Source organism: Rhinatrema bivittatum, chromosome 8, assembly GCF_901001135.1.
Source record: "Rhinatrema bivittatum chromosome 8, aRhiBiv1.1, whole genome shotgun sequence".
Classification (NCBI taxonomy): domain Eukaryota; kingdom Metazoa; phylum Chordata; class Amphibia; order Gymnophiona; family Rhinatrematidae; genus Rhinatrema; species Rhinatrema bivittatum.
The window spans coordinates 46,166,869-46,181,993 of NC_042622.1; the positions used below are offsets into that span (position 1 = coordinate 46,166,869).

At 45.1% G+C, this 15,125-nt stretch overlaps 1 protein-coding gene across 1 annotated transcript in view; it reads left to right on the forward strand.

Annotated features, from left to right (window-relative positions):
* The first annotated feature begins 3,512 nt into the window (after positions 1-3,512).
* Positions 3,513-15,125, forward strand: part of KIAA1755 (KIAA1755 ortholog) — a 129,309-nt gene continuing 117,696 nt past the window's right edge. The window contains exon 1 of the mRNA XM_029612330.1: positions 3,513-3,869. Within this exon, the coding sequence (XP_029468190.1) occupies positions 3,867-3,869 (3 nt within the window). The 5' untranslated portion in view covers positions 3,513-3,866. The remainder of the gene's footprint in view (positions 3,870-15,125) is intronic.

The following is a 15,125-nucleotide window of genomic DNA, read 5'->3' on the forward strand; positions in this document are numbered from 1 at the left end:
TCCTCATTAGTAAACACAGAAGCAAAGAATTCATTTAGTCTTTCTGCACTGGCCTTATCTTCCCTAAGAGCCCCTTTAACCCCTCGGTCATCTAAGGGTCCAAACGACTCCCTCACAGGTTTCTTGCTTTGGATATATTTTAAAAAGGTTTTATTATGAATTTTTGCCTTTGTGGCCAACTTCATTTCAAATTCTCTCTTCGCTTCTCTTATCAATGTTTTACACTTAACTTGATAATGCTTATGTTTTATCCTATTTTCTTCAGATGGATCCTTCTTCCAATTTTTGAAGGATGTTTTTTTGGCTAAAATAGCCTCTTTCACCTCACCTTTTAACCGTGACGGTAATCGTTTTGCCTTCCTTCCACCTTTCTTAATGTGTAGAATGCATATGGACTGCGCCTCTAGGATTGTATTTTTAAATAATGTCCATGCCTGTTGAACACTTTTAACCTTTGCAGCTGCACCTTTCAGTTTTTTTCTAACTATTTTCTTCATTTTATCAAAGTTTCCCTTTTGAAAGTTTAGTATTAAGCTGCAAATTTACTTATTGTCCCCCTTCCAGTTATTAGTTTAAATTTGATCATGTTATGATCACTGTTGCCAAGTGGCCCCATCACTGCTACCTCTCTCACCAAATTCTGTGTTCCACTAAGAATTAAATATAAAATAGCTCCCTCTCTCGTTGGTTCCTGAACCAATTGCTCCATGAACCAGTCATTTATTACATCCAGGAACCTTATGTCTCTAGCAAGTCCTGATGTTACATTTACCCAGTCAGTATTGGGGTAATTGAAAGCTCCCATTATTATTGCACTGCCAAATTGGTTAGCTTCCCTGATTTCTCTTAGCATTTCATCATCTGTCTGACCATTTTGTCCAGGTGGACGGTAGTAGAGATGTATTTAGTTTTTGCATGTCGGCTCGGGCGACCCGTGGAAAACTTTTGGCAAGTCTTGGGGGGGACTTGTGGTCCAGCGGGGGTCCTGGAGCCATATTCTGCACTCACACACAACTGCTAGTATTCAAAATGGCGCTGATAGCCTTTGCCCTTACTATGTCACAGGGACTACTGGTGCCATTGGTCGGGTCCTGTCACATGGTAGGAGCACAAGTTGGCGCTGGCCATCCACTGCTCCTTCCATGAGACAGAGGCCAACCAATGGCACCGATAGCCCCTGTCACATGGTAAGGGCAAAGGGCTACCGGCACCATTTTGTTTCCTGGCAGCTGACGGTCCGAGCGCGGGAGATCACTCCCGGAACCCCCGCTGGACCACCACGGATTTTAGGCAAGTTTTGGGGGGGGGGTCTGGAGGGTGGGGGGGGGGTTTGTAATAAACTAAATTGTAAAGGTTGGGGTGATTTTTTTTTTTTTTTTTAAATAAAGGTGCCCCTTCCCCTCGCGCTAACCCGAACAACGAATTTTCCTCCTAGTTCGGGGAAAATCCGTTTTGGGGTTCTGGTCCCCTAAACCAGGACGAATTAGGCAATTTCATTGAAATTGCCTAATTCGTGATAAATGAATGCACATCTCTAGACAGTAGTATACTCCTATCACTATACTCTTACCCAACACACATGGGATTTCTACCCATATAGATTCTACTGAGCATTTAGTCTCTTGTATGATCTTTATCCTGTTGGACTCTACCCTCCCGGACATAAAGTGCCACAGCCCCATCAAGTTTCGGATATATCCTTGGCCTCTTCAACACTGGAATAAGAAATCCTCCTGGCATTGAACACAAATGGCTCCCTCAATGGACCCACTCCAGTCATTGGATAAAAAAACAATCTTCTCCGTTTCTGGAGCCCAATGAGAGCTACAACCCATGGCTGTTTCTCCCCAGTTCCCTTCAACATAGCCACCCTTAATGACTCATAGATTCACCTTTTATAGGACTACTGAACTATCCTTTATGGGGTGGATCTACCTTTCACTCCCAAATGATCACTACTCCCTGGAAACTTCCTAGTGCTGGAATTTTCCCCATATCACAGAACAGAGGGGCCTTGTCAGCCCTACAAAACTAAATTTATAACCAAATCAACATCATCGTAAGCAAATGCACATCTTCCTAGGAATTCTGGTGGGAGAAGAATCAGAGTTAACCGCAATGGAAAAAATGCCCTCTGGGGCAGCAGGGCCTTGCAAAAAAAGATTCCAAATGAATAGGGCCTAAGAATAAGTAATTCTTTCTCACATGCTTCTCATTAGGCATTTGCAGAGAAATCTGAAAAGAAATTGGGTTCCTACCAACAAAATGCGCTGATGCCCTGACTTTGACGATCTGGGAAACTGATAAGTATGGGCGTGACCTAAACTCTATGACAAGTGTAGCCTATACACTTACGCCTCTTCTCATCATATTATTGTATTATCTAATTTGTTCAGTTAGGCCTTCTATCGCTCCGGCTATTCTAGCCCTCCAGGTTAATACCCCTTGTTATATGTAACTTTCATTTCTTGTTATATGGTTGACTTTGTTATTCCCCTCATGTTATCTGTAAACCGATCTGATATGAATTTCTTTCATGAATGTCGGTATATAAAAATGTTAAATAAATAAATAAAATAAAATGGCGCAGCAGATGCTACCATAAGCTTGCTGGGCAGACTAGATGGACCTTTTCTACCGTCACTTCTATGTTTCTAATCATGTAGCTTGGGTAAACCTGCAAATGCAGAAGAAAATTTGTATCTTAAGACCAAGAAAGGAAACATCTCTATTTTAAAAACAAGCTGAAGATTGCACCTTTGTGAGATTCAAATGCAAAATAAGTAATTAGGATGCCCCTTCCCCCAATCGTAGACACTTTTCCAAAGAATTCCAAAAAGTGGGAGTGGTCCAGACTATCAAAGGAGTGGTGACCCTTGAAGACCTTGCACAAGCTGCCCTGGTGGTAGATGGCCTGGCATCCTAAGTGATGTGCTAGTCACTCAGAGAGAGTTTATCAGGCATCATTCCTTCCTCGGAACAGCATTTTCCAAGCCTCCCCCCTTATCAGATAAGACCGTATCCATTTGAACCCTACTAAAAAGGGCGCGTGCACCCTGGAAACCTGCCTTTACTTTTAGCCGGGCAGTTTTCAGACGTGTCAGCAGTATACCGAGGGAAATCACTTTGGAAATTGTTCTCATAAAGAATCAAGTAGGATGCCTCGGTTATTACGTAGTTTTGTTTTTTTTTCTTCACATGTGGTGGCTGCTCTTTCAGAAAAGAAAGCTGGGTTTTTGGGGGGTTTTCTTCTTCTTTCTTTCTTTCTTTCTTGGAGAAAGCCTAACTGCGTGGGTGTCTTTGTGTACGATTTGGCAGACGTTGCCGCTTTAGGACCTGAGTAACCTGATGCCTTGAGCCTCCCCCCCGGCAGCCAGCGACGTGCCAGGCCCGGCCAGAGGAAGTGTCTGCGCGGGCACAAAGGCGCCCCAGCCCCTTCCAATGCCTTTTTTTTTTTTTTACAATCCGAGCGAAGCAAATGCTGCACTTAAGCGAAGCTGCTTGACAGCTCTTCTGCAGGCGATCCCCCCGCCCCGCCCCCTTTCCGCTCCCTCTCAAACCGGGTCCACCCTCCCCTGCCAGAGGTAAGAGGGGAGGGGGAGGGCCCCGGCTGGGAGCTAATCGGGATGGAGAAAGGGAGACGGGAGGCAGGGGGGGTTCCCACGCGCACTTAGCCCCCCGCCGCCTTTCACCGCACCTGGCTGGACCCAAGCGGAGACGGAGCCGTGGGCTGCTGGGCAGAGACGGCGGCGGAAACGGCTCTGGAAGAGTGGAAACCGGCAAGAGCAGGGGGAGGATGGGGACGTCTCCCTGCTAACTGCCCCCCTTCCCCCTCCCCCTCCGATCGTCTCTGAAATCCAAAAGAAATGGTAACGTAACTTTCTCTTTGTATTGCAAGCACTTTACGGCCACTTTTCCTGTTGCCGCAGCCCTCGCTCGTTGATTTTGCGCGGTTCCGATATCAGATGGTATAGAAAGGGCCAGAAAGAGCAGGTTCTGGGATCTGCTCCCTGAAATGGAGAGAGAGAAAGGGGAAAGCTGCACTTTATGTCTGAAACTAGCACAGGTGAACGAGAATAAGCTGAGCCCCAGTGGCGCACAGACAAGAGAGTAAAACTGGCTGGGTACTTAGTCTGAAATCATCTGACTTGTAGAATAGCTAAGAAATGCATCCACCGCTCCTCTCAGAGGGGTAACCATCTCCGTCCCTAATTAGTTTTCTCATGCAATGTTCATTGATAAAACACCCAAAGAAAGCGTTTTTAGGTAGTATTGCATGGTGAAGAACTGAAGGTTTGATGTACTCCCCCCCCCCCCCCCCCCCCCCAATAGACACATGGGGAAAATAATCTTAGTAAATCCGTTCCTGAGTATGCTAACTCACTAGTTTGACTAGCATTCACTAGAAAGTTAAGTAACTAATTACTCTGCTAGTTTTTTAGCTACTCCTACATATGTGTGATTCCTACTGCTAGAAGAGTAGTTATGCCCGGCCTGTGAGATGCAGTAATATACTGTTAACTGGTTTCTTTTATCAGTTTTATAACTCTGGGATCCTATGAATCTGAGTTCTAAACACATTAGTTGATGTATTATTTGGAAATAGGTCATGTATTGTGAATTTACTAATCATTAGCCTGTTCCATTCAGTGTGCAGTTCTCTGCCCTTCAGCGCTATTGTTTTGTCATGTGTCAGGGGTTTTTTTTAGGACAAGCACAACAGGTTAGGCAAGACCAGGAAGCTAAAATTGTTAGAAGAGGGTAGGAGAGTACATCAGGGAGTTCTTCTCCCTAGGTGTTAGGCTAATGATAACATACCCTAGGCCTAGGAGGTCCTCCTTACTCTCCCTTGGAGCATTCTTCCCTCCAGTGGTTAGCCAGCCTTTGGCTAGGAGTGTGAGGGGATGACTGGTAGATGATTAACAGCAGCTGTCTGGAGAAACCTCAGTGGCTGTGGGAAACAATTAATGTCAAATATTAATCAAACTGTTTCTTACTGCCTGAAGTAATTACGCTATCGATTTTTTTCGTACTTCCAACTTTTAAACCACATGTTGGGAGTGTCTAACTGTTACTACACAGTACTGGTGGATATGTGTTATAAATATCCTGGTTTCTAACATGCAGTACATGATGACAGATAAGGACCAATTGGCCTTTCCTATCTGCCTGGTTGTCTTCCTCTCTGATTCTCTGTTTTTTACAAGTCCCATGCTTAATCTAACACAGAGGCCCCCCTCCCATATCTTATCACTAAGCTTTGTAGTAATCCAAACTAGTGAGGTTATTGTCCAAAACATCTGGCCAGTCCAGTGCCGGATTTAAGCACAAGCTACCTAAGCTACAGTTTAGGGTCTCGGATTTGGAGGGAACTCTAAAAACCCCAAAATACTAAATGTCAAGCTTTATTTTATATATATTTTTTTGGTAATGCTATGGGACCTTTTAAACTTGACCTAGTTTAAGGCCTCAGCATGTCTTAATCCAGCCCTGGGCCTCCCCATGCTCACTGATGTTGCCCTGGCTTTCTGGAAAGCCTGATCCGAACATGCTGCTGCTGCTGCTGTGGGGCCTAAATCATGACCACTTTGCTAGTTTGAGCAAGTTTCTTCAGAATATCTTTTCCATATGGGGTTTTTAAGACTTATCATTTATGTTCTCAGAATCAGTGGCTCTTTGCAATCTGTGAACTTTCTCTTAGGATAGATTATGGGTGTTGTCTGATTAGGATTTATGTACCTGCTTAATTTATAAGACAGTCTATGGGGAGTATCTCCTCATGGACTACCTGTCCCCTTTTAGAAGATTTGACCATGTCTGTTCATGGCCTGTAAATCTTCTATAAAAAAAAGTCTGTAGGCCTGATATGTCCAGGAGATGCTGTGATGGATCAGCTCAGTGGCATTAGAGAACCTGGGTTTGATGCCCAGGAAAGCTCTTCAGCTCCCCAGGTTGACTGAGGTTGGGGATATTGGGGGGCAGCGTTTACATCCCCTCATTCTTTGTGCAGCGGTGACACCCATTGACTGGACTTTGGGTCCAAATTAGCCATGTTCTGGAAAGAACCACGGTTAGTTTGCCACTGCAATGGGTGGGGATGAGTTGGGGGTGACAGGAGTATAAAATAGAGAAAAAAGTGCTCAGGAGGTTGTGTATTGAGACTCATGGCACCATGGCAGATCATGACAGAGCCTAGTTCTAACTGAGCAGGAGAAAACTGGTCGACCTTAAAAAAAAAAACAATAGTGTTTTTTCATTCTTTGTCTGTGGAAGGAAAAACCTTGTTACATTAGACCCTATGTGCATTATCCATTCAGTGTCCACAGAAAAGTCCTTACACTTATTGCCAGTGTCTCTTTGGGTCCATGGTTATTCCCTTGGGAGCAAAGTCCCTAGAGATACTGTCTACTGCTGGTGACTGCTTGGGCTGCAGAAACAATCAGGCCGATACAGTAAAGTGAGCTCCGGCGGAACGCACTGTTAGCCTGCGTTTGGCCGCACGTTTTTGACGCGCTATTTTTACCTCTTATAAGTTGAAAACGTGCGGCCAAATCCCCCCCCCCCCCAAACTAATAGTGCCCGCAACATGCAAATGCATGTTGCGGGCGCTATTAGTTATTCCCACGCGATACAGAAAGTAAAAAGTGCAGCCAAGCCGCACATTTTATTTTCAGAAATTAACGCCTGCCGAAGGCTGGCGTTAATTTTGGCCGGCACCAGGAAAGTGTACAGAAAAGCATAAAAAAACTGCTTTTCTGTACACCCTCCGACTTAATATCATAGTGATATTAAGTCGGAGGCCCCAAAAAATTTAAAAAAAAAAATCAAAAATTTAAAAAAAAAAATTAAAAAATCTGCCCACGGGTTGGAAGACGGACGCTCAATTTAGCCGGCATCCGTTTTCCAAACCCATGGCTGTCAGCGGGTTCGAAAACCGACATAGGTAAAATTGAGCGTCGGCTGTCAAACCCACTGACAGCCGCTGCTTCTGTCAAAAAGGAAGCGCTAGGGATGCGCTAGTGTCCTTAGCGCCTCCTTTTACCGTGGGTCCTAATTTACATACCTGGGCTTTCTGAATCGCGCGCCCAGAAGAGTGGCCTGAGCGCGCGTCGGGAGAGTGGGTGCTCGCCGGCTCTCCCGCGCGTTTTTCTGTATCGGCCTGATTCAGTCTTTCCTGAAGCCTGTAAATAATTCCTTAGGACCAATCCTGGGGGTCATCACCTATGATCTGTAAATTCTCCTTGGTAAAAGACTGAGACCTGCAGAGAAGACTCACCAGAAACAATGGAGTGAGCGAGTAAGAAATTATTATTATTCCTTAGAGTCTGTTAAACTCCTTTTAGGGCAGACACAGTACAGTAAATAGTAACTCCTGGAGAGATGTAATTGCCTCAATAGGACAGATTCTGGGCTATGTACTCTGGAGATGTAAAAATGATCCCTTATGCTGTGAAGAAGTGTCTTGTTGACTGTAATTTAGAAATCGTCCCTCTGATTGTGGCAACCAGTAAACAGTTTCCAGTGCCTTTGAAAATCTGTGAACCATCTGTGGGGGAACTCCATGTAAAGCAATGATGTTTCTAGTGGGTGTCCATCTATTGTCTACAGAAATCTGCAACTTTCTAACAGTCAGCCGTGCAGAGAGTAAGTTAGGACAAAGTTATGGACCTGGTGGTCCTATCCAGTGTGTGACAGAGAAGCATAGAGAAATAAAGCAGCTCCTTCCGAAATGCAACAGAGGGACCCTCAAAAGTTAGAGGCATAAAAATGATCTCTTATTGAACTACAAACATTTGATATTCCACCTTTTTCCAAGAATGGCCTCAAGGTGGATTGCAATCAATTTTAAATTAAACTTACAGGTAAAATAACAACATTAATTGCAGGGTCATGCTCGAATCAAGTGTACAGTCATATTAGCACTGCAAGTTTATATCGTCTTCTTCTCTGCTGGAAAGGCCTGGTTGAACAGCCAAGCCTTAGTTGTTTCCTGAAGGTGAGGTAGCAGGGCTCCTGGCGAAGGGGTAGTGGAACCTCATTCCAGATTTTTCCTGTGTACCGTAGAGGGAACTTCAGAGGTTAGACATATGGAAACTATGGATACAGTGAGCTGCCAACAAGGAACAGATGAGCTACTAAGTGAAACTGTTAAAATGTTATTCCCAGGGATGGTTCTTCCATTAAACGAACTGGGCGGTTGCCTAGGGTGCCAGATTTTTTTTGTTTTGTTTTGGGGGGGGGGGTAGACCCCCCTGGAAACCTCCAAGCCACAGCACCACAAGAGAGAAAGGAACGGATGCTGGGCAGATGGAAGTTGGATGGATGGGGAGTTGTGAAGAGAGGATGCCAGGAAGGTGAGGGTGGGGTGGTGAGAGAGCGAGAGGATTCTGGGCAGGTAGAGAGGGTGGGAGAGCGAGGTTGTTGGGGGGGAAATAAACTGCAAAAATCGGACAAAGAGATTGGAGTGGTGCTGGCGTGCTGAGAAGTGAGTGAAGGGGGAGAAGAGGTGGGTGCTGTAGGGGAGAAGAAGAGAGGAGAAATGCTGGACAGAGGAACAGAGAGGAGGACTGGGAGCTGTGGACAGGGGGCAAAGGGAGGGGGATTCAGGACTTGGCAGAGGGCGAAAGGAGAGTGAGAAGTGGATGGCTGAGCCTTGCAAGAGAGAAGGATACAGTGCCAGCGCTGCCGCCGATAGGGGAAGGGTAAAATATATTGGAGGTTCACCCAAGGCCTTGCACCGGCCCTGGTTACTCCGCACATATGGAAACATTTACCCAACCTGCGCTCTTTCCTAAAGGTCTTCATTTTTAACCTGTCTGGAGCTGAAAGAGACAGAAGATGGCTAGGAGAGAGAGAGGTGGATACAGGACAATGTGACGGAAAGGTCGAAGCAGCAGAAAGAGAGGCAGAGTTTGAGATAGGAAAGGAAGGCGAGGGAGAAAAGTCAGAGCTAAAGAGTATTAGGGTTAAACAAGGAGCAGGAGAGATGGCTGAAGGCAGGGGTGAGAGAGAGAGCCCTTTGTGATTTCCTTAGAGCACTGTGGGATAACGAGAATGTAAAGCTGAATAGCTGGGCTTAATCCTGAACGCTTCACAAGGGCATCAAACACTGAGGCTCCTAGCATCAGTAGTAACAAAGCCTGCAGTGTCTTTGGAGTAAGAGGAAAGAAAGAGCCCTGAGCCGTATTAAGAGAAGGAATTTGTATTCTCGGCTCGGCCGAAGTGTTTTCGGTTTCACAGCATAAGATTTTCAAAGCGTGGTATTGAAATGGCAGCGCCTAAAGACCAAGGCTCAAACAATTAAAAACAAAAAAACCCAAAAAACCCCGAAGCACTGTCAGAGACGAGCAGTACTGTTATTACAATCCTCTTCCATACAGCTGAGAGGACACCTCGTGTCTTCCAACTCCCTGCCTCTTGCAGTTTGGATCCTAATCTAGCCGACTGTTCTTCGGTTCATTTTCAGAAAACACCATGCAAAGGAGCACTGGTACTTGTAGGCTTTCTCCTGTCAGGAAATGTATTTATTTATTTATTTAGCATTTTTCTATACCGACCTTCATAGTTAAATACCATATCAGATCGGTTTACATCGAATGGGGATAGAGAACTGTAACAAACGGAAAGCAATTTATAATCAGAAGAACAAAGTTACATTAAACAAGGACTATAAACTTGGAAGCTTTACAGCTGAAAATAAAGGCCCGAGTAGGGCAATAACTTAAACACAAGAAGTCATAATGGAATCCGGGCTAGGGCAGGTTAGATTGACGAAGGTACTAAAATATGAAGTAAATTGAGGAGTAGCACAGTTCCATAGCTCGTGAACAGGTTGATCGTCTATTGTGTATCCGAAGGATACACAATAGACGATCAACTGGGCCCCAGCAGAACTGGGCCCCAGCACATACTTATGGTCTTTATTCAGAAAGGATTTGTTGCCCATCCTGTGTTTTAGGGCAAAATTTAAAAAACCCATAGAATTGTGAGTTTAAAAAAAAAAGCAGGATTGGTTTACCTTTGTGAATAGTAAGGTGCAGCAGTTTTCCATTCGTCAACCTGCTGACTCCTTGCCTTTGTGTTTGAAACCCTATTACTGGGATGGGAGGAGGACTTTCATTCAACCGTATTCCTCAACCAGCTGCGGCTGCCTTCCCCCTCCCCCACCTCCCCCTCTAATCTCTGTAAGAGGACCATGCCACTGCATTCCCCCGAGGGATCGTCTCCCTATAACCCTTCTGAAAACTAAAAATTATATATTCATTTATTATAACCTACGGACAAAAGGTAAATTCACATATGCTCTGTAATTTTAGATCTGTTGGGCTCAGGGCCTCTTATTATATAAGAGTGTCATGGCTCACATCTTTGTCTTACAGAACTGCTTGCTTTGTTTATCCTTTGGTCTTTATAACCACACATGCATGGGCAAGACTCCTTTATATAGTAAGAAACAGAGCCAGTAGCACATTTCTATTTATTTATTTCTGAAAGGGAAATGAGCAGAATGACTGAAAACATTAACACAATGCAAATTTTAATGTATATTTTTCAAACTGCTGAGCTGCTAGAAGTAAATGAGGTTTTTGTGACTTTTGAAAAGCCAGTGCTAGCCACCGAGTTATGGCATTTGGGTCACCTGCATAGCAGAGGTTTCTATTTAAAAAAAATCTAGTGATGTGCTATTGTAAGAAACAAAACTGGAAATGTGACTCAGTTTCTCATTTTGTTTCAATTTGTTTTGAAAATGAACCAAGCAAACATTTTATTTTATTTTTTTATTTTCAAAGTTAAAGTCCTGCCACCGCCCCCGAGCCCACCACCTCCTAACCTCCTGACCTGTCTTACCTCATCCAGGGCTTGAAAATCCAGGCAGGAGTGATTCCCAGTTGTGCCAACCCTGCCGCTGCTGTTTGTTTCTGAATGGCGCAGGCTGACCCGAGGCCAGCACCGTTGTCTTGTATAGCAAATAAAGCATTAAAAATGGCACCGGCCTCGGGTCAGCCTGCGCCATTCAGAAACAAACACAGTGGCATGGCTGGGAGTCACTCGGGATTGCTCCTTCCCTGGTCTTCAAGCTTCGGATGGGGCTTGGACGGGTCAGGCCAAAGGGCCTGGAGGGAGTTTTTGTTTGTTTTCGCCGGGGAGGGGGACAAAATTGTTTTGCTTTTTATTTTACTTTGCGTTTTTTTTTTTTTTTTACATTTTTGTTTGGGGGTTTTAAAACAAAAGAATCAGTAAAGAAAATGAATAAAAAGGAAAAAAAAATGAAATAAAAAAATATCCTGGCCACGCCCCTAAAACGTTCTGCTGCTTGTTACTGCAGACACCAATCAATGCTTACTAAGCATTTTTCTCATAGACCCAAAATGAGAGAAAACCTTTGGTAAATAACCCCCAGTATTTTTATATGTATATAAGATGTACTTATATGAGCAGTGTATATAGTGCCATCAAATTCAGGCTTGTTTTCAAAAGATGTACATATTTAATGGACTTCACCAGGCATATGTATATGACCTTCTCCGGGAGATTTACCAGTCGTGTCTTAGTTTAGCGAGATCAGTGAGGGTTAGAGATGGGGAGGTTACCATGCTGTACAGCTCCTCCTTTTCAGGAAGCTAGAACGGCCATCCCACTGGGAAGGTTTTAAAAGTAGCTCTCTACAGAGAGTCTGTGCCTTTAGGCGTGCTGTGAGTTAGGAGGCAGTAGGCGTGTTTCCTGCATTTGGATTTTCAGGCCCACCCTGCCTGTGGAGCCTGAGCAGGGTCAGGAAGTGATTCTGTCCAGTCCACTCCCTGGCTGGCTGATATTTCCCTCTGGTTTGATTTTTTTTGGGGGGTTTTCACACTTTTTTTGTGGTAGGAGCCTTGTGAGTCCCTTGGGTATCACTTGGGCTCGGGGCATGGGGGTCTGGGGATGCCCTTGGTAGGGAAGATCTGCCTCTCCACATCCTCAATGAGGAAGGAGGTATGGTGGTCACCTGCTGCAAGGAGGAACTTTGTGGTAAAGTTTTGTTAAAGGGGAAAAGAATTGCCCCTAGATTTATCAAAATACTGTAAATATAGCGGAAATAGCACCCGCGATAAAAAGGGGGATGGTTAGGATAACTAAAGTGCAGCAACTAGTTTTCTCTAGCCTAGTGGTTAGAGCAGTGGACTATGAACCAGGTGATCAAGTCCTGCTGTTGCTCCTTGTGACCTTGGGCAAGCCACTTTACCCTTCATTGCCTCAGGTACAAAACTGAGATTGTAAGCCCTCTGGGGATAGAGAAATACCTACAGTACCTGAATGTAAACCGGTGTGATATCTCAATTGAGATCGAATGTCGGTATATAAAAATAATAAATAAATATGTTGCACTATGTTGTTCCCCCCACTTCCCTGTTTTTTGTATTTTTTCATCTGTTGTTTGATGTAAACCGATATGATGTGCATACTAATATCAGTATAGAAAAACCATTAAATAAATAAATAAATAAATTGCCCTGCTCCCGCATCGGCAATTTCCGATATATTGCACCTGCACTATTTTTTGCTTCACGTGCTGATTAATACATGAGAGTGAGAGCAAGCACCTGACGATTGAAAATATCATCAGAATTCAGGGGGCCCCTAAACCCGATAAGTGAACCCCACAAAAAATTTTGTGGGGTTTTCCTATCGTTTTGGGGGGGGTGGGAAGAAAGGGCACACAAAAACAACTCCCAAACCCACCCTGACTCTTTAAATTTAATTAGATCGAATCTTCCACCCTCTCGCCCCCCCCCCCCCCCAAATTTTTTTTAAGGTACCTGGTGGTCCAGCGGGGGTCCCGGGAGCGATCTCCCGCTCTCGGGCCATCGGCTGCCACTAATCAAAATGGCGCCGATGGCCCTTTGCCCTTACCACGTGACAGGGGCTACTGATGCCATTGGCCGGCCCCTGTCACATGGTAGGAGCAATGGACGGCCGGCGCCATCTTTTGTTTACTGGCAGCTGACGGCCTGAGAGCAGGAGATCACTCCCGGGACCCCTGCTGGACTACCAGGTACTTTAAGAAAGTTTTGGGGGGTTGGGAGGGTGGGAGATGCAAAAGAATCAGTTTTAAAGGGTCGGGGTGGATTTTTTGTTTATCGGCTCAGGCACAGCCGATTAAAAACAAAAAAAACCGATCGGACTGCGGGGAAAAAAAAATTCCTGATAGTAACCGGAACCGATTCCGGTTCAGATTCACATCTCTAGTATAGAGTCAGTCTGACACTCTATACATGTACCACTGTAGAGGGGCACTCTGAATCGGGATGGGTTTTGGAAGGTGGAGGCCTAGGGGGGGTTGGTATTACAGAAACAATTCTGAGGTATTCATAGTAAAATTGACATCACTAAAGATTTGTAGTCATTATAATGGATGAAAAGTTTAACTAGGGGAGTAGATTTGCTGTAATGCAAGACTATCGCAAGCACAACATAAATGACCCTGTTGGTTTGTGAGATTCAGAGTTAAGATTTTTGGTAGCCCCTTCCTTGTTTTGGAGCAGTAAGAGCAGCCTGTTCCAAGTGGATCCCTCCCATCTGGGATCCAGAAGGAGAAAAAAGAAGGCGACATGCGGATGGATCGCCTAATTGTGGGGCCGAAGCAATAAAGTGCGCCCAGCCTAGCGCACAGGTTTACAGGCGGTTGGACGCGCTAGACTAGCACCTGATGCAATAAAGAGATTAGCACGACCAAAACGCGCGCCTAAACAAATGTGAGGCCAATAGCGCCCATCACATGTAAATTCCATGTAGATGAGGCTATTGGCTATTTCCTTCCGATGCAGAAAATCGCTGGGCACCCAACGCACACTCTTTAAGACGGCAAATTTTAACTCCAGTCCTGGAGGTGGTGTAAAGTCAATCTGCGAGTCAAGGGCTCATGAGAAGTTGAAAAATACGGGCTTCTGTGGTTTCTCCTACTTAGTACCATTGTGACACTTAAATTTACTGCTTGCCCTGTTGAAAAATGAATGTCTGTTGGCTTGACTTTCTTCTGGAAGCACAATTTAGAAGCCCATAGCAAGGGGCACTTAGCTATGGCCATCTTCAGCAAAATTGGCCAGAAGAATCGGGATAAAAATGGGCGCTCATACTGTGTGTCCATTTGCAATTGTGGGTGCCCGATGCAGTTGAGCTGTAGGGATGCACAATTCTCCTCTAGCGCAACCTTTTTTTACACAGCCCCTCATTTACATACTGCAACGGGCGCCCAGGGGATGTGGCTGCATTGTGCCTTAGGAGAACGGGTGCTCGGCGCACGTCTTATTGCATTGGCCCCTATGAGTAAGGACAAGTTTAAGACCATTGAGGACACCAATCAGGAGTCTTCCCTCCCTGAGGAGAGAGAGAGAGGATTGGACTCTATGCAAAAAAAAACCTGTGTTTCACCATTTTTACCAGTCTGGGAAAAGGGTTTTTTTCCTGTCCATATAAAGGATACTTTGCCCACCTGGGAGCTCTACCTATCCAAGTCCTGGAAGGTGGATGCCTCCCTTACCCTGGTATAGAGATTCCTGTACAGATAGAGGTGTAACGAAAGAGAAAATCTGTGGTGCTGTGGATTGAGTTAAATTGAGCCAGATTTCATTGAATTATCAGTAAAATCTTTTAATTTGGACACTAAACCAGGCCCACATGAAGGAACCAGGCAAACCCTGCCTGGGGACCCTGGGGTCAGAAGGTGACTGCATCCAATCCACTCACCGCCTGGTTGGGATTTCCCTCTGGGTTGATGTTTCGGGGTTTTCGTGGTAGGAGCCTTGTGAGACTCTTGGGTATCACCTGGGCCTAGGGAACGGGGAACCCTGTGTCTGGAGCTGTCCTGGGTAGGGAAGACCTGCCCCTCCACATCCTCAGTGAGGAAGGTGGTATGGCGGTGACCTGCTGCAAAGAGGAACTCTGGGGTTAAATTCTGTTGCAGGGCAAAAGATTTAGATTGTGAGATCCAGGAGAAAGATTTTTGGCTGCCTCTTCCTTCCTGTATTGCAGCAGTAATGGCTGCCTGTTCCAAGTAGATCCCTCTCGTTCAGGATCCAGAGAGCGAGAGAAAAAAAAAAAAAAGAAGACATGCAGACTAATCAGCTAACTGGGGTAGATTTTTAAAAACG